The 21,055-nt window shown below is 41.8% G+C and overlaps 1 protein-coding gene across 19 annotated transcripts in view; it reads left to right on the forward strand.

The window, feature by feature from the left end:
• SETDB2 (SET domain bifurcated histone lysine methyltransferase 2) overlaps positions 1–21,055 on the forward strand; it is a 75,605-nt gene that overhangs the window by 30,212 nt on the left and 24,338 nt on the right. For 10 of the 19 annotated variants that reach the window (XM_069601354.1, XM_069601350.1, XM_069601356.1 and 7 more), the window contains 4 exons: positions 1,312–1,405; positions 3,553–3,878; positions 7,614–7,702; positions 12,411–12,630. In XM_069601354.1, coding sequence (XP_069457455.1) covers positions 1,312–1,405; positions 3,553–3,878; positions 7,614–7,702; positions 12,411–12,630 — 729 coding nt within the window. Of the gene's footprint in view, positions 1–1,311; positions 1,406–3,552; positions 3,879–7,613; positions 7,703–8,259; positions 11,985–12,410; positions 12,631–21,055 lie in introns of those variants that run through there. The other 9 variants (XM_069601365.1, XM_069601366.1, XM_069601361.1 and 6 more) reach the window with 2 other exon arrangements.

Below are 21,055 nucleotides of genomic sequence, written 5' to 3' on the forward strand. Positions count from 1 at the left end.
AACTACTATTTAATTCAAATTGTTTGTGTTACTTAATAATGTGTAGGATTTCTTTTATTATTTTGTAATGTGGTGCTGTTAAAAGTGTTAGGACTATGTTTTTTAATAACTTTGTATCCTAAGTAATGGTTGGCATGTTCCCAACTTAGATATAGAAGGAGAATGTTGATCATGATCTGACTGTGTATTCTACTGAGACTGAGAGCTATACAGTATAAGAATTCATGGAAGAAGCTGAAGTGATAGTATTACATAAGAAAGAAGGATGGAGTAATTTAGGTTGAGGAGGTACGATTGTGAGATGTAGGAGAAAGAACAGAAGCAGTCTAATGAGAGGATCATCCAGAAAGCAGCGCTTTACATGATAGCCTCTGAAGATACACTTTTCAGTCTGTCCTGAGAAGAATAACTAGTCAGAGACTGTAACTTAAGAGAATGATGCAAGAAACAGAACAGGCAGACAAAATGGTAGTTTCATAGTGAAAAATACTAACGTAGGTGGTACACAAATACTTGCCCTCTGCCTAGTAGCATACAGAAGATAACTCCTTAATACCACATCATTATGCGAAGATTGGGCCAGGAGATCACATAGACCTAGTTTGCCCTCCAACACTGCACCTTAACTAGCTGGTTAACATCTGTCTGCATTTCTTTTTTTGAAAAATTATAATAATAGTATCTATCTCAGAATTAAGAGGGTTAAATGAGATAACGTCAGAAACTTAGTGTAGCACAATGCTTGACACCCAGCTCAGTGCTCAACACATGTTGACCGTTGAAGTACATGGATAAGAAGAATAATGGTCAAATGTGCTGCGTGCCAAGCATTGTGCTAAACCTAATACCCCTTTTTGAAAGTTATCATTACCATATAAAGTGACTGCAGTGTCCTCAACTCATGGAGATAGGCAGCTCCTTTAACCTTTTCTTTCAAGTAACTAGCCAAAGAGTGTTTTTAATCTTTGCACATCTTATAGTGGAAGCCAAATTTATCATCTGGTATCAGAATTGAGGAATACCGACAGATACATGTGTATTTCATTTTGAATTTATAATGCCTCAAGAATGTCTTGACAGTCCTTATAATTTTCATAGCTGTGGCTCACGAAAGTGCTTGGGAGTAGAACACAGCTGAAAGGGCTCCGACGTGTCAGAGATTCCTCAGGCTATCAGCTTTGAGTCTTTGAAAACAAATCTAATTGCTGCAGCCTATGGAGATTGATAACTTGATGAAAGAGGCCTTACTGCTAACTTAAATTCTTTTTCCTAACCTAGAAAGTGAAGACATCTTCCTTGTTTTCTTTTAAGGGATTTACTTCCTCAGAGGCTGTCACCTCAGAAGATAATGGAGAACTTAATCCAGCTCAAGAACATCTGAACTCTAAAGCCAAGGAAATGAGAAGTAGGCTTTGTTTCATTCTGTGGTTGCCTGCCTCTTCTGCCTTTTTGTCTCTCATGCTCAATACTCGTAGCTAATTTTTTCAGACACCATTACAAAAATGCTGCATTCAGCACAAGGCTTCCTGTATGTCTAGATCAGAGGTCGACAAACCGTGATCTGTGGGCCACAACCAGCCCACCACCGGTTTATGTATGGCCTGTAAGCTAAGATAATTTTTACCTTTTAAAATAACTGAGAAGAGATGAGAAGATAAATAATGCTTTGTGACACTCGAAACTTACAGGATATTATAATTTCAGTGTTGCTAAATAAATTGTATCAGAAGATAGCCACACTCTGATTTACATATTGTCTCTACTTGCACACTATAGTAGCAGAGCTGAATACTCAAAACAGAGATGGTGTAGCCCACAGTGTTTACTGTTTGGCCCCTTACAGAAGAAGTTGGCTGACCCCTGGTCTAGATGCCAACCGTGACCTGATGCTGGGCAGGAGAATAGCATGGACAACTCACAGTCCATTTCCAGCTTTGGAAGCCCTGCCCGGTGCAGCCATTTCCTCTTTGTTTAGGCTCCTTTAAAAATAAAGACATGACATTCTCCTGCAGTATTCCAGCCAGTGCTGCCCCAGAGGATGCTTAGCAGAAAGTGAAAATATTGCTACCCTGAGTGCTCATCTTTCAGTGTTACCAGTCTTGCCATGGTATAGACTATACAGTCCATGGAATTCTCCAGGCCAGAATACTGGAGTGGGTAGCCTTTCCCTTCTCCAGGGATCTTCCCAACCCAGGGATCAAACTCAGGTCTCCCGCAACTGCAGGCAGATTCTTTACCAGCTGAGCCACAAGGAAAGCCCACTTTAATGTTAAAACCTGACAAAACTGGGCTTTAGTTTATTTGCAATTCAGTATATCCCTCAGGGAGAGATGTTGCCGAGACATGACCCTTTATGAAGAACTGACTGACCGTGGCCTCTTCTCCCTTTGGGGTTCCTAGACATATACACCCCCAACTCCCCACCTTCCTAGTATTAATAGAAGGACACCTTTGTAAATTTATATCCTATTTTTAGGCAGAGAGGGGAGAGGACTTGGAGCTTTTCCTGTATTACTGCTTAGCTCAAATAGAGGACTTGGAGCTTTTCCTGTATTACTGCTTAGCTCAAATTGCCCTTAGCTCAAAATAGTTCTTATGTCAAAGATGTGTGTTTTGGGACAACATTCTGATATATCACCGTTTAATGCATGAAAGTCATCTGAGTCCTGTTGCTCTTGGTTCTTTTGTTGTTTTCATTGACCACTACAGTACATATAGCAGGCACTACAAAATTAGTTATATACTATTAATATTACTGCAAGTAACCTATGATAGGAAAAAGCAGCCAGAAACAGTGATGATTACATCAACAACATTAATTTTAGAAAAGTGTAGTTTCTTTCTGCCACTGAATTAGGAGGCACAAGTGACTTTTTAACAATAAATAATTTTACTTATTCCATTTGACATGCATCCATAATTTTGAATATTTTGGAAAATTACTTGCATTATTGGATAAGAAAAATAAGCAGTTCATCTTCTAAAGTATTGTTGTTTGTAAAAGTGTGATTACTGAATGATCATCTAGCAAAAACACGTATACAAAACCCATAGCGGTAGTTACTGCTACTGGGCCTTAGAGCAGGTAACTTAATCAGGGTCTCCCCAGCCTTTCATTGGTATCATAAAGGCCTAAAATGCTCCCTAAACCCTTTCTGTTCCAGCTGCTTAGAATATATTTAAATGCAGAGTACAAAGTTGAAGAGAAGTCAATTTGTAAGGAGTAGAGCTTAACTATAGTAACAGGAAGCAACATGTATACAGATTCATAAAAAGCCATTGTTCGGTAGTAGAAAGAAGGTAGACTTCAGAATCAGATATTTCTGGGTTTCTTACCCCACTTCTCATTATTATTGCTAGTTAGTTGAGTGAATCCCTTAAGCCTTCAGAAGCTCAGAGTTTTCATTTGTAAAATTGAAGTACTGTGTACCTTAATACATTGTACGGATTAGCAATAATTAACACAACTTGCACTTAATTAGTATTGTTACTCTCAGCAGTATTGCTCAGCCATTTATATTCCCTGACAATTCCTTCCGAAATGTTTATTAGAGGACTCAAGCTCAAACCAAGTTGAAGATTGTGAAGACAAGCCTGTGATTGAATCTGATGTGATAGATATAACCAAGTGTAGAGAAGACACTCCACCAGGGGACACATGTCACCAAGCAGTCACACTGGATAACAAGAATGAGGTTCAAATACAAAAGCCCCAAGAGGAAAAATCTCCAGCATGTCAAAACCAGCAGGTCTTTTTTGGTAAAGAGTTACCAAATGAAATCAAGGATGCTTCATCTGATTCTCTAGAGAAGTGCAATAAAGGGAATGTGTTTTTATTGGATGCCACAAAAGAAGGAAATGTGGGCCGCTTCCTTAATGTGAGTATATGGGCTGAGATTCCTAATATCTAAACATTTTTCCCCCAGGCTGCTTCACAAAATCATGAGGAAAATATGACTGACAAATTCCAGAGCCACACTACCTGGATTAGAATGCCAGGCCTCTACTTACATGGGCTTGGACATCTTACTTGACCTCTCCATGCTGTATTTCCCACTTCAATAATATGGAGTAAATAACTGTCCAGAATGTTGTGAATGATCATCTAGCAAAAACACATATACAAAACCCATAGCGGTAGTTATTGCTGCTGGGCCATTTATATATAAATGTATTATATATAAAGTGCTTAAACTATCTAGCACACAGTAAACATTTGCTTAAAGGAACTATAAGAAATTATAAGAAAATCGTATATATTTATTGAAAGGCTTTTAAGATGCATTCCTTCAAAAAAACAACGGGACACATAGAATAAGTTTTTCTTTTGTGTCTCATATAATAGAATGTCTTATTCAGAAATACCTCTATTAAAAAAATTTAGTTGGGAGCACTTATGTTTTACTACTCTCACTAAGTTTTGAGTGATTTAGTGGCTTAGTACTAGAGAAGGCAATGGCAACCCACTCCAGTCCTCTTGTCTGGAAAATCCCATGGACGGAGGAGCCTGGTAGGCTACAGTCCATGGGGTCGCTAAGAATCAGACACGACTGAGCGACTTTACTTTCACTTTTCACTTTCATGCATTGGAGAAGGAAATGGCATCCCACTCCAGTGTTCTTGCCTGGAGAATCCCAGGGATGGGGGAGCCTGGTGGGCTGCCATCTATGGGGTCGCACAGAGTCGGACACGACTGAAGCGACTTAGCAGCAGCAGTGGCTTAGTACAGAAAACCAGTACATTTATCAGAATATTGCATTTTACTGTCTAACTCTTTTCTTATTCCTAAGCCATAGTCACTTGCTGTTTCTGTGTATGTTTGGGATATATGTAATGAGACTTATTTTCATTTATATAGAGGAATATTTATGATTTCTCTGATTTAAGGTTCATTGGGCTTCCCTGTTAGCTCAGTTGGAAAAGAATCCACTTGCAGTGCAGGAAACCCCAGTTCTATTCCTGGGTCTAGAAGATCTGCTGGAGAAGGGATAGGCTACCCACTTCAGCATTCTTGGGCTTCCCTGTTGCTCAGCTGATAAAGAATCTGCCTGCAATGCGGGAGACCTGGGTTGGAAAGATCCCCTGGAGAAGGGAAAGGCTACCCACTCTAGTATTCTGGCCTGGAGAAGTCCACGAACTGTATAGTCCATGGGATTGCAAAGAGTCATACATGACTGAGCGACTTTCACTTCACAAGGTTCATTGACACTTAAGACTCCTGGCATCTTCATGATGAGAGGGATACTTTGCATTGTTGGCCATAACTACTGTGTAGGGTGGAATTGGAGTTAGCTTTTCCCATCAGACTGCCAGTCTCGTCTCTCCTGCCTCCTACCATCATACATGCTTTTCAAAGAATGTATATAGTCCCAGAAATTTTCCAGGGGAAAAAAGAGAAATACCTTCGCCACTAGTCCCAGTGTCTGTATAGACTGCCCTGTCTTTGGCCAGCTGGACCATGCAGAAACCACCTGCATTCCTCCTCCTCTCTGGGCTCCACTTTGTTCTGACTTATCCTACCCAGGAGAGTGACGAGGAGTCGTGGAAGCAGGACAGGAACTTTATGATAACCTCCACACATCCTTTGGAAAAGTCCATTCAGGTTCACTGATTTCTGGATGTGGCCTTAATTTTTCTCTTTGCTCTGCATCAGAGCGCTTCTTCCTCTCTGTGGGGTTCAGTTAGTGGGATGGGCAGCTTTGACTTTTCCCTTAAAATAATGGGAAGCATGCATAGCCCAAGATTCTTTTATGTATTTCCTTTGCTAAACTCAAGACCTATTTATTTATTTATTTGTGGCTGTACTACTTGGCTCAAAGGACCTTAGTTCACTGACCAGGGATCAAACCTGTACCCTCTGCAGTGAAAGTAGAGTCCTAAGAGCTGAACCACCAGGGAATTCCCTCAACACCTCTTTAAAATATGACATTTGAATGGTTTGAAATTGCTGTTTAGTGATAATTTTAAATGTAATTCATGTGCCATCAGAAGAAAAAGTATTCTCAAGTCAGAAAATCTTTGAAACCAAAGAACTTTTTTTCTTTGCTAGAGAAATCTGTTTGGCCTTTTTCTTTTTCGCTCTCCTAGTTAGAAGGATACTTGGTTAACAAGAGACGCCTCTCTGAATACTGAAGTGGGTTGCCATTCCCTTCTCCATGGGATCTTCTGACCCAGGGATGGAACCTGGGTCTCCTGTACTTTCACTACTTCTACACTATTGCCAAACTGCTGGAAGCTACTAAACATGCCAGGAGAGCCAGGAGATCAGTAAAGAATGATCCTTAGCAAAGGACTGTTGCGGCTTTCTTTCCAGTCAGTTACGTTGAATAGTGGCTGCACTGGAATGATATGGTTGGTCTCACTAGCTGGATCTCCCGTTGTTTATAGGAAGAGAAAAACAAGGCCTTTCTGTCTTTTTAAATTTAATTTTCTACATAGATAATCCATTCTCATGATTTAAAAACTTAAATAAAATAAAACACCTTAGAAAATACATACAAACAGAATTGTTTCACAGCAGCTGTGACCCTGCCAAGGAGGTACCCTGAGTAAAGCTCACCAGGCTCAAACTGAAAAAAATGTATGGATGATGGGAAGTTATTACTGAAATCTAACAGTGGTAAATGTGTCTGAGGAATATTGCTGGGATTCGATCCCTTTATGAATCTGGTGATAGATGACTGTGTAGCAATAACAGCTCATGTGCAGCAAAATAACACTGAAATGGTGGTGATAGGAGATAGTTATCACCATGTTAGAAGCCTTGGAAAAACAATAAATAATGCTTGTGTTCAGCAGAGAAATCAATTACTTACACAGATACCCTTTCCAAAGGATCTGTTTGATGTAAAAATTCAGGTCATAACATATTCTTCATATTAAACTTTTTGTTTTATTTTAAAAATAATGTACTCTGCCCCTGTTCACCCTGCCCCCAATCCACCCTCTATAGTAAAATCATTTTTTATTACTTTTTGGTGTATTCTTACAGTGTTTCTTTATGAAAATACAAGTAAACATAAGGATGTGTTCCTATTCCTACCCCTTACCTAAAAGACAGCATATTACATTCAGTGTCCTACACCTTGTGTTTTAAGTTAACAATATACCCTGGAGATCTTTCTGTATGAGTACACCGAGCTCCTCATTTGTTTTTGTTTATAGGTGCATATGATTCCAGTGTGTGGCTATCCAGAAGTTTAAATAATCCTCTTTAGATAGACATTTGCATTGCTTCAAAACCTCTACTGTTGAAAACAATGTTCAGTAAATAATCTTACATGGATATATATGCAGATATATCTGTCAAATACACTCCCAGATACTGGATTGTTGAATCAAAAGATAAATGCATTTATAATAATGATAAATAGGAGTTTTTACTATTTTGCGTTTCTACTGGCAAGATGTAAGAATGTCAAAACAGGGCTTTCTGAATGAATTCTTACTATCAACAAAATTGTAATGAGCTATGATATTTTGCATACTAGTCAGAAAAATAAAGAAATAAAAATAAGATGTGTTGGAAACAGAATGGTGTTCTAATGCTTCAAAGAACAATGTATCAGAGTTTATGCTATATCTAACATGTGTTTGTCTATTTTTGTTAACAGCATAGTTGTTGCCCAAATCTTTTGGTACAGAATGTTTTTGTAGAAACACATGACAGAAGTTTTCCTTTGGTGGCGTTCTTCACCAACAGGTTTGAAAAATTTTTTAATATGATTAATTTTGAAGTTGTGACTTTAAAAATAACAGTACAAAAATATTAAAAGAAGGTATATGCTATAGCCCTAACTCTCTGGTACCCTAGAATACTCAGTCATCCCAAACTGTTTAGAGGCAATAAAATTTTAAATAGTTGAAATTTTAATTCTTATTTCCTCTTAGAATTAATGTCCAAAAAGGCTAAGAATGACAGGTCTCAGCCAGTTCAGTTCAGAAAATAAATGATGCAGAATGCTACATCTTTAAGTCAAAACTACCCCTGATTACTTCCCTGGGCCTCAGTGCTTTGCTGGGGCCCATTCTTTTTAAAAACACACTTCCTCCCTTGTGGATATTGACAAGTTTCTTCTTACTTGGGATTTTAGTAGATTTGAAATAAAACTCAAATAGAGCATTCCTAAGTAGTGGATGTTGGAGAGAGAAAACGATATTGTTGAGGAGGGTTAATGATGTTAATATGAAAATTGATTATAATCAAATTTGGTTCATTCAGGATAATTTATGATTATTTTTAAAATTTCTACTTTCTAGGTATGTGAAAGCAAGAACAGAACTAACATGGGATTATGGTTATGAAGCTGGAACTATGCCTGAGAAAGAAATCCTCTGCCAATGTGGGGTTAATAAGTGTAGAAAAAAAATATTATAAATCTGTAGTTAATACCTGCTCATGAAATCAGCTGATCAAGCTGAAACTAGGGCCATGCAAAAGAAATCCCTGTGGCCAGTGGAATTAATTTACATTACGATCTGTCAAGAGATCCCAGTTTACCCTTATTGGGCGTGTTTATTTGCATTACTTAGAAATGCTTGGAACAAAATAGGGACATTTTCATATGCATAGCCTATCTCTTTATTCTTACTGCTCTTCAACTGTACATGAGTAGAATGGATGTGTATATTTTATATGAAACACCACTGTATAATTTGTAACTTATTTGTAAATTATATATTCAGAAAAACAGATGTCACAGTTGATTTCAGCACTTCTTACTGCTTTTGTAATTATTATCTTTGACTTTCAAGGCCCCACAGGGCCAAATTTCACCTTTTTACCTACAAAATTTATTTATGTTTAGTTCCTGGCAAATAATTTACCATTGTGAGCCATAAGATGGGCATCAGAGCCTGAAGAATATTAATATTATGCAAATTACTTCCAAGTATTTTAAGTTAATTGGATAAGCTCCATGAAATAGTGTCCCATCAGTCCACTTGAATGAGAAAGAAGAGAAACTCTCCTAGGGGAAAGTTTTGGCACATTTTTTGAAATGAAACTTCTTTTCCACAGATTCTTTTCACTCCTTCTATACAAACACAGGAAAAGCGAGAATAGAAACTTGGATGAGCTGAAATATTTTTGTTCTAGACAGAGTAGAACTGTAAGAAAAGGAAACTTAAGAGAATAGTCAGACATGGCTTATTTATTGCCAGAGGAGATGGTGCTGGGTAAGAATTTCACTTAAAACAATTCTGTTGAAAGAGTCTGAAACAGACTGTTGGAGTTTCCTGGGCATGATGTGCAAATTATTTTCCTAGAGAAAAAGGGAAAGATTTACTCTGCTGTAGGTTTCCTGACCATGATCATCTAGTGAAAAGGGGGTGAGAGTCTCCAAGAGTTAAAACAAAGACGTACATTTGGCTGTCAGGAAATTCTCCTCGCCCCTGGAACCAGCATGGGAATACTAGCTCAAAAAGGAGTAATTGAAGTAGTTCTGGGTTTTTTAGGGTTTGTTTTTTTCTCAGCTTCTGGGTTTAATTACCTTTGGTTACCTTTCAGACAATGGAGAAGGAAATGGCAACCCACTCCAGTATTCTTGCCTGGAGAATCCCAGGGACAGAGGAGCCTGGTGGGCTGCCATCTGTGGGGTCGCGCAGAGTCAGACACGACTGATGTGACTTAGCAGCAGCAGCAGCACCTTTCAAACAAGAATTTAAATTTGTACTAGGTTTAATTTCTTAAAAATATTGAACTAAATAAAAATTTAACTTGAAGGTGGGCTAGAGAGTGGGAAACCAAAGAGCTAGGAAACGGAGCAAGAAATTGTAACCAGACAGCCATAGACAAATGGGCAAAGCTGAGAAGTTCATTTATTCACAGTAAAGATGCAGGAATTTTAGGCAACGCACTGAAATAAAATGAAGACACTTGAAAAGTATGGGAAATCTGTACAGAGATCTGACATCTTGATCTCCTCCATCTGTACTGGTTCCCAGCTGTCATCTCCCGTCAGCATCCTAGAGATTCCCTTTGTCTCTCCGATGTCAGGTCTATTTCTAGTTAAATCCCCTTATTTCTCCTTTGATTGATTTACTGCCACATATAGGCATGGGGTCACAAAGAGTTGGACACAACTGAATGACTTTCACTTTATGGGTGAAGCACATCCTCCAGTACCTTTTGAAAGGGAAAAAATGAGACTATATGTTTCAATATGTTCTTTTGCCCTTAAACTTGATTGCTGTTTTGGCAGGGTAGAGAGTTCCTGAGTAGCTTTCATACCCAATTTTGAACATACATGCTACATTCCAGTGTTGCTGCTTTGAAATCTGAAAATGTTCTCACCTCTGGCCTTCAGAGTGACTGTTGGAAGTCAGAGGCCATTCTTTCTCTTTTATATTTGTGACCAGTCTTTCTCGAACGTTACAGCAATCTCTTTGACCCAGTGTTCTGTTCCCAGTAAAGGTCTATTATTACACCTGATACTAGGTGTTTGGTGGGGTCTTTAATCTGAAAACCTTGTTCTTTGGTTCAGAGAACTTTTCTTGACGTGTTTCTTTAATGATACCTCATCTATTCTCACTTTCTAGGATTCCTGTTACCCAGACCGTAGACCTCCAGAATTGGTTCTCTGATTTTCTTACCTTTTCTGTTAATTTGCAGCTCTGTGTTATTGCTCTACTTTCTGGGAGATTTCCTCAACATAATCTTCCAATTTGTCTATTGTGGTGGTTTTTTTGGTTTTGTTAGGTAGGTAGAACAGGGAAAAGGAGTCCAAAATGGCAGTGGCTACAAGACAAGGAAGGGAAAAGCCCGTGAAAATGCAACAAAAGAAGGTCCGAGGACCAGAGTGAGGACCTCAGGTAAAACAAACAACACTCCTGGCTGGCCCAATTTATATAGGACAGGCCCAGGGAGAGAGAAACATATAAATACAGGAGCCAAAGCTAGCTCGCTGTCTCCCGCGCTCTGGGGCGCTCTTCTCGTGTCTAGATCGACGTGCCCTCACTCCTCGAAGATGGATTTTCCTGCCATCTTCTAAATAAAATTGAGCTGTAACACTGAGCTGTAACACTGATTTGTCTAAGAGTTATAACATGGTCCATTCGAGACCTGAGAGCTATAACACGGTCTATCCAAGACTTAAGAGCTGCGACACGCCGAGGGGGCTTTAATGTCCATCACTCCAAATCTTTATTGTGATGAGACAAAGAATTGAGGAACATACGCTCACATGACAGTTTGTTAGTTTATTTGGGGGCAGGGTCTCTTTTTTTTTATTTCTAGAGCTCTCTGAATATTTTGTTTTTCTTCAGTAGTAACTTACTGGTTCATGGTTGCAGTATCTTGTCGCTTGGAAAACACTTTATATAGTACATCACACACAGGCATTCATGCCTATATTTTCTTCCTGAGTATCTGTGACCTCCAAGATTTCTGTTTTCTTTTATGTTTCCTTTGGTCTTTGTCTTTCAGGCTTTAGGCTTTCCTTAGTGATCTTGGCAGTCTGCTCCTCCCTAAGAGTGGAACACTGAAAAGCTGAGATCAGGATCTGAGAGTGGGGGAAGGGGCCCTTCACCTGCTTCACTTGGCCCAGCTGAGCTATTCAATCTCTTATTTAGGACTCTTTTTGGCCTGGCAATGAGTCAGTCTTACTGCTTGAAGGCAAAACACTGCTGGCAGAACCTGCCCTTTTTTCTCTCGTTTTGCTGCTCCGCACGTCTGCTGCTGTAATTCATGTGTGTTGGTCAAGACTAAGTTATCCTTTTTAACAGTTTCTCTTTTCTGTCCCCAATTTGCCTCCTTTCCTCTCTTTAAAACCTGCTCAAAAAGCAAGACCTCGAGAAGTTTTTCCTTTGATTGCCTCAGCAAACCACCAGCTATTACATGTTTCTTTTTTACAGAGCAACTTATTTTGTAACTGCGATTTAATTACCCGCGTCTGTGTTTTGTGTGTTTGTTCCATGCGCCAGAAACCTCATCTTGTATGGTGCTGTGTACACTACGGGTGCTAAATAAAGGATTACCACTGGAAGCTGGCATTGCACTCAGTTAATTCTGCCTCCGCTTATGCTAGACCTGTTCAGCCCAAACTTGGGGGGTGTGCGAGTGAAATAATGGCTGACGACTGGAAACTGGCATTGCACTCGGTTAATACTTGGGTGGGTGGGTGTGTGTGGAGTGTTATTTTGATTGTGCCGCATGGCATGTGGGATTTTAGTTCCCCAACCAGGGATTGAATCCGGGCCCCCTGCAGTGGAAGTGTGGAGTCTCAATCACTGGACCGCCAGGGAAGCCCCACGTGATAACGGCTTTTTAAAAATAACGGGTAATCCCTCAGGAAGACCCATCACTTCTCCAGCTGAGTCCAGGGACTTCGGCCACCTTCCCTCCGACCATCGGCTAAGTGGGCGCAGAGTGGGGAGCGCCTGGCGTGATTCGTTTTTTCTTTTTAAAGCAGTTCGAATTCAGACTCGGAGGTAGAGAAGCTGTCTGCAAAGCCTCGGTGCGCTTCCCCGGCAGGGGAAATCCATCAGCTTGATTTCGCCAAAGCGGACTTCCGGCGGCGGGGAAGCAGCGCGCAGACATGGATCCGGCGGGGCCTTCCGCGCCCGAGTCGACCCGCGGCGCCAGCTGGTCCGAGGCCCACGCCGCGCGGGACACAGTCCCGCTCCCGACCGGTGAGTACCGCGCCGGGGGCGGCCGGGTGGGGCTCGGTGGTGGCCCAGGGCCGCTCTGCGGTCGCCGCCTTATGGGAGTCGCCGGCCCGGTCTCCAAGACCGCGGTGAAGTCTTTGCCCCGCGGCCCCCGGGCGTCCACCGCCAGCGGCCCCGAGCCCAGACCACTACCCGGGGCCCCTCGGAGGGGCGATCGTTTGCCTCCGTTTGCCGTGTGCTTTGCCTCTCCCCACTGCAGATGGGAAAGCCCATCGCTGCGGTCCTACATCGCTAGGAATGCAGCCAGCTGGGGAAAGCGAAAGAAAAGCCTGTGGGTTTCCTTTCCCAGCGCGGCTCCGCCCGCTTCTCAAACAATGCGATCGGAGAAGTGCCCCGGGGAGAGGGGAGCTAGGCTGGAGGTGGACCCCTTTTGAAGAGAACTGGCCAGTTGGGTCTCAGGATCAGTTGTTTAGTCGCTAAATCGCGTCCGACTCTTTGTGACCCCATGGACTGTAGCCCGCCAGGCTCCTCTGTCTAAGGGATTCCCTAGGCAGGAATACTGGAGTGGGTAGCCATGCCCTCCTCCAGGGGATCTTGGCAGGCGGATTTTTTTTTTTTTTTTTTTTTTTTAACCGCTGAGCCACCGGAGAAGCCCGGCGGGGAGGAGGGGTCGGGGCGGGCTGGCTGGGTTTAAGAAGCAGTTTGGAAACTTTCCACAGAGAATGCGATATTTTGGAACCATGCCCTCCTTTCCATTTAGTAGTTCAAGTCTGTGGCCCTGTCTTTAAGTGAGACAGCAGCCTCTTGAGGGGGCACCTTTCTTGCAGTTCAACAGGTGTGGATCTTCTAACCCGTGTAGATCTTCTTCCCAGTGCATGCTCAGGACCAGGTGCCAGGAATACAGAGATGAGCTAGGCAGACCCTGCCCTAGAGAATCTAATAGGCAACTCGGGTGTGAGCTGCTGAGAACCACAGAGGCACAAATGAGGGGCTCCTTCCGCTCAGCCTGGTGTTCAGGGGACACCCTGTCTTCGTTTTAAAAGGCAAGAGTCAGTCACCCAGGGGTAGAAAGGGTAAAAGGGCAGTCCAGAGATGAAGACTCGAATAAAGGCGCCAGCCACAAAACATCAAATGTGGCAGCCACAAGTGAAGCAACATGTTGACTTTCATTTTAGCCGGCGAGCATTTAGCTAGTGGGCTTCCCTGGTGGCTCACATGGTAAAGACTCTTTCAGCAATGCAGGAGACCTGGGTTTGATCCCTGGTGGGGAAGATCCCCTGGAGAAGGGAATGGCTACCCACCCCATTATTCTTGCCTGGAGAATCCCATAGACAGAGGAGCTTGGTGGGCTGCATACAGTCCATGAGGTTGCAAAGAGTTGGACTCAGCTGAGTGACTTAACACTAGCACTACTGATCATACAGAATGCAAGATGAGTTACTGGAGATGAGGTTGTTTCCCGACCTTTTCCCCAAACTCCAGACTCCTATCACCAATTTAATCAATGCTTGGAGCGATCTCAAACTCCTTTTTGCCTGCACACACCCACATTCTCCAGACCTGCTCAACCAACTGCTAGCAGCCTTCCCATTCCGTTCACCCAGGTGCTCAGGCCAAGACCCTAGTTCCACACTCGGTGCCGCTCTCTCCTCCTTGCCTCCCACCTCACGTGTTAGTCAGACCAGTCAGTTCTGTCTCCAAAATACATCTCGAGCCTGACCTCTTGCCGCTTCTATCACTACCATCCAAGCCACTATCATCTCAGACCTAGACTGTGGGTTTCCTGGCTTCCGCTGTAGCCTGTCATACAGACAGGACTGCACAGAAGCCAAAAGGACCTTATAAAACAAAAGCAAATGTGATTCTCCTGCTCAAAGCCCTCCAGTAGTCTCATTGCTTTCCGAGTAATCTTACTGTGGCTACTGTGTACCCCGTGTCTGATCTGATCCAATCCCTACCCATCTTGATGACTGCCACCCCTCACTGCCTTGCGAGTCCTCTAAACCCCCACCATATTCAAATCTCTGCCCAGCGGTAACCTCCACAGATGGCCTTGCCTGCCCACCCTGTTTAGAAGAGCCCTCCCCCGACCCTCATCAGTCTCACCCTCCTTCCCTTGCTCGTTTTTTCTTCATAGCACTTACTACTACCTGAAAATAATGTGTTTGAGGGTCTATCTCTACTACTAGGATGTAAGTTTCATGAGTGTTGAAATTCACATCTTATTCCCTGCTTTACTTGTAGTGCCTAAAAGGATGCTTAATAGGTGCTCATCACGTATTAAAGAAACCGGTGAGTCTGCATGTAAAGAGCTTGGCTTCTATTCTCCAGGTGATAGAGAAGAGTTTTTAGCAGGAAACACGGACAGTGGACATTTTAGATAGCCCACTCTGGCAGCAGTGTGACGAAGGAAGTGGAGGCGTGACAAGGGAAAGCAGGAGGAGGGCCATGAGCTTATCAGAATGGACCAGATAAAAGACAGTGAGGGCAAGGCTTTCCCACACTGCTGCCAGAGCTCACTCTCAGGTGCACGTGTGCCTACACACAGAGATCAGGTCATGGCAGTGCCAGTGTTAATCAGGGCCTGTTGGCTACAAATAGTGCAAAATCAACCTGATACCATTTAAGCAACGGGGATGCTTGTTACTGGAAAGCAGGGAGACCAGACTCATCCCAGGAGCATGGATGCTGTTGTATTTTCCAGAAAGAGCCAGGAACCAGGGCCTGAAAAGTCTTCATACACTTTGACAGCACTCAGCATATCTGCTTTGTTCTTCTCTTTCTTTGGTCCAGTTTTCCTGCTAATGGGATAGAAGATGGCCACACTCACAGCTTCTCAGGTTTTTACATCTCCTTCAAGAAGCCAGCCCAGTCTGAACTAAAATCTTCTATTCTGAATTCTGTATATCTGGGACGGGCAGGTAGGTCCTCTAGGACTGTCAGCTGTGCATAGGGAAAGAGTCACTTAGTACAAACATGTCTGCTGGGGGTCATTCCTGTGTGTGATGTTGAGCCTGGATAAATCAGGAGATAGTACAGCTCTTATAAATCAGGAAATAGTGAATAACCCAGTAGAAAAATGGGCTAAGGATGTCAGTGCCAGAGGAGAAATGCAGATGCCACCTTGTGATATCCTATATTCACAATTAGAGATGATGATTCATTTCTCTCTGCACTTTGTATTATTTTTTGACTCAGTCATCTAACTTTCTGTCCCGGCTATACCTTTATAGTATGTTTTAAAATCAGACAGACTCTCTCTCATTTTTCCCTAAGTTTTGTTCACTGCCCATAATCATTTATTCTTCCAAATAATATATTTTTCAACCTCTTTAAAATAACCTTCTTGAGATTTAACTTGAAATGGCATTAAATCTAAAACTTATGCCAACCAAAGGAAAACACAACCTAAAAACTGCAAGTTTTGTTTCCTGTGGGGACCTTACTCAGGACTGTAGCCTGGGAGCCGGACTCTGGGGAACGGCTTTGAAGAGGTGAGGGAGGAGCCAGGATATAAAGTTTTTGCTGACAACAAACATGTGGTTGAACATCAGAAGACTACTGCTAAGTTAATGATTTTAGAGCTTTTCTAAGTATGGGAAGATGCAAGAATCTGGGCTCATGGAAATTATTCCTTAGAAGTGCATCCTAAGTATGTAGAGCAAGTATTCCGTTTTTGCCATCCTGAACCCCCCTGAGGGCACACCGTTTTTAGGGGGTGGGGATTGCTGCAGTGGCTGGTGGCTTGATGGATTTTTAGGGGCTGGGGATTGCTGCCGTGGCTGATGGCTTGATGGCAGGCAGCATGTTTTCGTTTGCCCTTATTTGAGCTAGAACAGACAGCATTATGACATCCAGCCTTCTGTCCAGGTGCACCGTATTTCTCTCCTTGTACTGAAATGGAGCTTAAAGCAACTCTTTCGTCGTGTTATTCCCCTCCTCAAAAATCCTTCCTGGCAGCCTTTCACCATCTGTTCCTCAAATTCTTTTCCCGCTTCCTTTGCATGAACTCTCCTCTTCAGTCCCGCTGATGAGCTGTCTCCCAGTCTCACCTCTTGGCCTCTCCCCCCATCTGTGCTTCTGTCTGCAACGTCCCCCCCACCTTGACTCCCCTTTCCATCTCCAGGTTGTACCGGCTCCTTGACAGCACCCCATCCCACCGGGAGCACTTCCTCCTCTGACCATAGCATGTATTTTATTTCCTACTCAGCAGCTACATTACGCTGTGCTATGTATTCTGTTATTTTACTTTCCCAGTTGCCACTTCATCTCCTTGTTTACCTTGTCAGCTTCTTGCAGGCAACAGTTCTGTCTCATGTTTCTTTTATAGCCTCTGCTGTGCCTTCTTCCATCTGTACCATATCTTCCATTTGGTAGCCACCGTCTGCCTATGCGTCTGGAGCATTGAAAATGTGGATTGTCCAGCTGAGACGTGCAGTAACCACGAAACACACTGGACTTCAAAACTCAGTACAAAGGATGAATTAATTGTTTTATTGATTAAATGTTGAAAGGGTAGTATTTTGGATATATTTGATGGAATAAAGGCTATTAATTTCACCAACTTCCTTTTGAGGGGGACCCGCCATGTAGCATGTGGAATCTTAGATCCCCAATAGGATCAAACCCGTGCACCCTGCATGGAGAGCAGAGTGTTAGCCACTGGACCACCAGGGAAGTCCCTCCTTTGCTTTTTTAAATGAGGCTTCTAGAAATTCTTCATCTGCACCTGTGGCTCACATGGTGTTTCTACGGATAGCGCTGGTGTAGAGCCCTCAACACAGTGACTCTTGTACAAAGAGGCGCTCCCGACTCGGTGGTAGTTTGAGAGGAATGAAAAGCAGCAGTTCGCTGGTTCCATTTCATCTGAGGCGTTTCCTCTCAGTCTCCCCCACTCCTGTTTTCTTGGTTGATAGGAGCAGGAGGATCACTCGTTTGTAGCCCCACTAAGCAGGACTCCAATCCAGGAAACAAATGATAGTTAAAGAAGAAACTCATCTGAATGTGAAACAAATGCTAGCTCCAAAGTGAGGACTTTGGACAGTGTGAGACGTAAAAGTCTAATTTAAGAGAGGTGCTGAGAGATCTTACGCTTTGGAGTAACCAAAAAAGACTTTTAAGACGCGCTTAAGCAGTTTAACCTCATCTAAATTGAACCCTTCCACCGTTAAATGAAGTTTTGTTTCAGAACTAAAATTTGAAGGTAAAATTGAAAGTGCTTTCTGCTATGGAAAACCAGATGAATAAAGAGGATGAGCATTGGAAAGGGCAAAGAAATATTACATGGATGCTTGTGGCCAAACTAACAGCAAACTAATAGATTAGCGAGTAAAGGTTGTCTCCCCCGGGTGCGTCCAAGTGGGATGTTGGGAACAGCTGGCTTTTTTCTCCATCTCTGACTCTTCCCTGTTCTTCCTAGCTCTCCTCTGTTTCTTTCCTTTCTTCATTCTTCTCTTTGAAAAAAAACAAAAACTGCTTCCTATCATGTATCTTACTCTCCTAATTTATTATACTAGATTACATCACATTAAAGTACATTGTTCATTTACCTCTAATTCACCCCAAATTTATTTTTGAATATAGTATAAGGATCTAAATTCTTTTTTATAGGTAGTTAATCAGAGCATTATTTCTTGAATACAATTGATTTATAATGTCAGCGATTATAATTGAGAGCTTCCTGTGGGCAGGGAAGTGATGTGAGAACTTTGTATTTAAATTCCTACTTCTGTTTGTTAGTCAGAGGCTTTCCTCCTGTATGTGCTCAGGCTTTTCAGTCGTGTCTGACTCTGTGACCCTGTGGACTCTTAGCTCACCCGGCTCCTCTGTCTATGGGATTCTCCTGGCAGGAAGACTGGAGTGGGTTGTCATTCCCTCCTCCATGGGAGTCTCTCCGATCCAGGGGTCAGACCGTGTCTCTTATGTCTCCATCACTGGCAGGCGGGTTCTTTATCACTAGCACCATCTGGGAACCCCATTGTTCCTCATGTTTCAATCTTTTATTTATTTATTTTTGTTTTGTTTTAGAAAGTCCCTGGACATTTTAAATAAAACATTTTCTTTTTTATTAATCCATTAAAAATTGCAAAGGTGCTTTTCTACTTGGGTCCCAAATTTTTTCTCCCCGGGAGCTGAGAGACTCTTCTAAAAACAAGTGCCTGGCCCTCTCCTTTAAGATGGGTGGAGGAGTTACAGACCAAGAAATTCCACTTTCCATTTCTCACGAGGGATGTTACTTTGTAGGTGTCTTCCAGGTTGCAGAAAGGTTGCAAAAAAGGATATGCGCGCTCTGCCCCAAAGACCTCGAGTGTAGTGTCCTGTACTTTGCACAGTCAGAGAATATAGCTGCTCATGAAAACTGTTTGGTAAGTTTGAACACACATAAGTCCTTTCAGGGAAGGACATCCCGAAATAGACAAATGTACTTTGAATACAACAAAGAACAACACATTGGCTGCCCATGATTTGGGCTTTGAAGTGGGGATTTGGGGAGCATATTTTTCTCTTTTTAAAGTGTCAGATAGTAACACTTTTTGATTACTTTTGGTTTTATTTATAACTGATCAAATGTAAGGAATTATGGTGAAGAAGCTTCTTTAAAGATATTTTAATTAAATATTTCAAATATAACAGAGACCCATAGACATTTATAAAATGTCTACCCCAGATTTATAAAATGATATTATATGATACTCACTTCAGCTTTTTTGTTTTTTTAAAGGAAAAACAACATAGATAGTTAAGGACTCTCCCTTCTCTGTCCCATTCGCGGCATTCCTTCACCAACACAAGTTTGGTACTTATTATTATCTTGTCTTTTTAATTTTATGCTTCCACCACAAAATTTAAGTATTTCTAAACAATAATATGATATTGTTTTACATGTTCTTGGACTTTACAGAATTTCTATCAAATTCTGTGGATTATTGAGACTTATCCATGTTGGTAGGCCCTCTAATCTTTAATTTTAAATGTTACAGTATTCCATTTTATGACTATAATTACTATCTTTTAAAATGATTTTTTCTTTCTTTAGTGTTTGTTTATCTTTTGACTGTGCTGGGTCTTTGTTGCTGCGCCTGGGCTTTCTCCAGTTGCAGCAGGCAGGGGCTTCTCTAGTTGGCGGTACGTGGGCTGCTCCATGCTGGGGCTTCTCTTGTTGCAGAGCAGAGGCTCCGGAGGGCGCAAGCTCAGCAGTTGTGGTGCACAGGCTTAGTTGCAAGACATGTGGGATCTTCCCGGATCAGGGATCGAGCCCGAGTCCCCTGCATTGGGAGGCACATTCTTAGTCACTGGACCCCCAGGGAAGTCCCCATAATCACTATTAAAGTGAATGATCATTTGGGGTTTTCCAGTTTTTTGTGTGACTGACCAGCTGCCATGAATATCCTTGGATAGGTCTCCTAATTCATGGGAGCTTTCCTCTGATCTGGGCGGCCCACTGCTGGGCTCAGGAAGAGTACATTCTGAACCTCACGAAATGTGCCAAACTGCTCTCCAAAGGGACTGCGCCAAGTTTGACTTCCACTGTTCTTACTTCTTTGTCAACACTTAATTCTGTGTGATTTATTTATTTATTTATTTTGGTCTGGTAAAAGTGTGTGCAATTATGTAGAAAATTGCCAAACTGTCCTCCACATGGCTGTACCATTTTACATTCCCACCTGAAATGAGTGAGTTCATGTTGTTTGTATTTTAATCAGTAATGGCCTGATGACATGAGATTTTGAACATTTTTTCATGTATTTATTTATCATCTGTATATCTTCTTTGGTGTTGTCTGTTCAGATCTTTTGTCCAGTTTTTAATTAGCTTGTTATTGTTGTTAAGTTTTAAGAGCTCTTTATATCTTGGATAGAAGTCCTTTGACAGATATATTTTATGTATTTGCCCCCAACCTGTAGCTCTTCTTTTCTCTCTTCACAGTTCCTCCTTGGATCTGTGGTTTGGTGTCTGTCGTGATACTATGAAATTTAATGTTTTCCTTTCAGATGGGTGTGCGATAGTCTCTTGTTTGTATTTGCAGTTCCTGGATGACTTTGTGGGCTTGCACCTCCTTCTTCTGTGTGGTTCTGTTTTGCTTTCTTTATGCAGTTCTGTTTGTTGATTCTATGACTTCTGTTCAGAGACTACATTTTATTTTTGAGATCTTAATTTCACTTATATATGTTTATTTACATAAAAATACATTCAATGCTTTATCATATATTTGGCTTTTGATTTTATTTATGGTGCTTCCTGTTGCATGGAAGCTTGTAATGTAATTAACATTCGTCATTTTCCTTTATAATTTGTAGGATTTTCACCCTAAGAATTTCTTTTCCATATTAAGTTTCTGTTTCCCAAAAAGTTCAAAAATTGTGTTGTTCTCATTTAGCTTTTTTTTAAAAATTATGCTAATCAGTTTTTTGTTGATAATAAGAATGCCTTTGGATTTAGAAACAGCTCA

This window comes from Ovis canadensis, chromosome 10 (genome assembly GCF_042477335.2).
Source record: "Ovis canadensis isolate MfBH-ARS-UI-01 breed Bighorn chromosome 10, ARS-UI_OviCan_v2, whole genome shotgun sequence".
Taxonomy (NCBI): domain Eukaryota; kingdom Metazoa; phylum Chordata; class Mammalia; order Artiodactyla; family Bovidae; genus Ovis; species Ovis canadensis.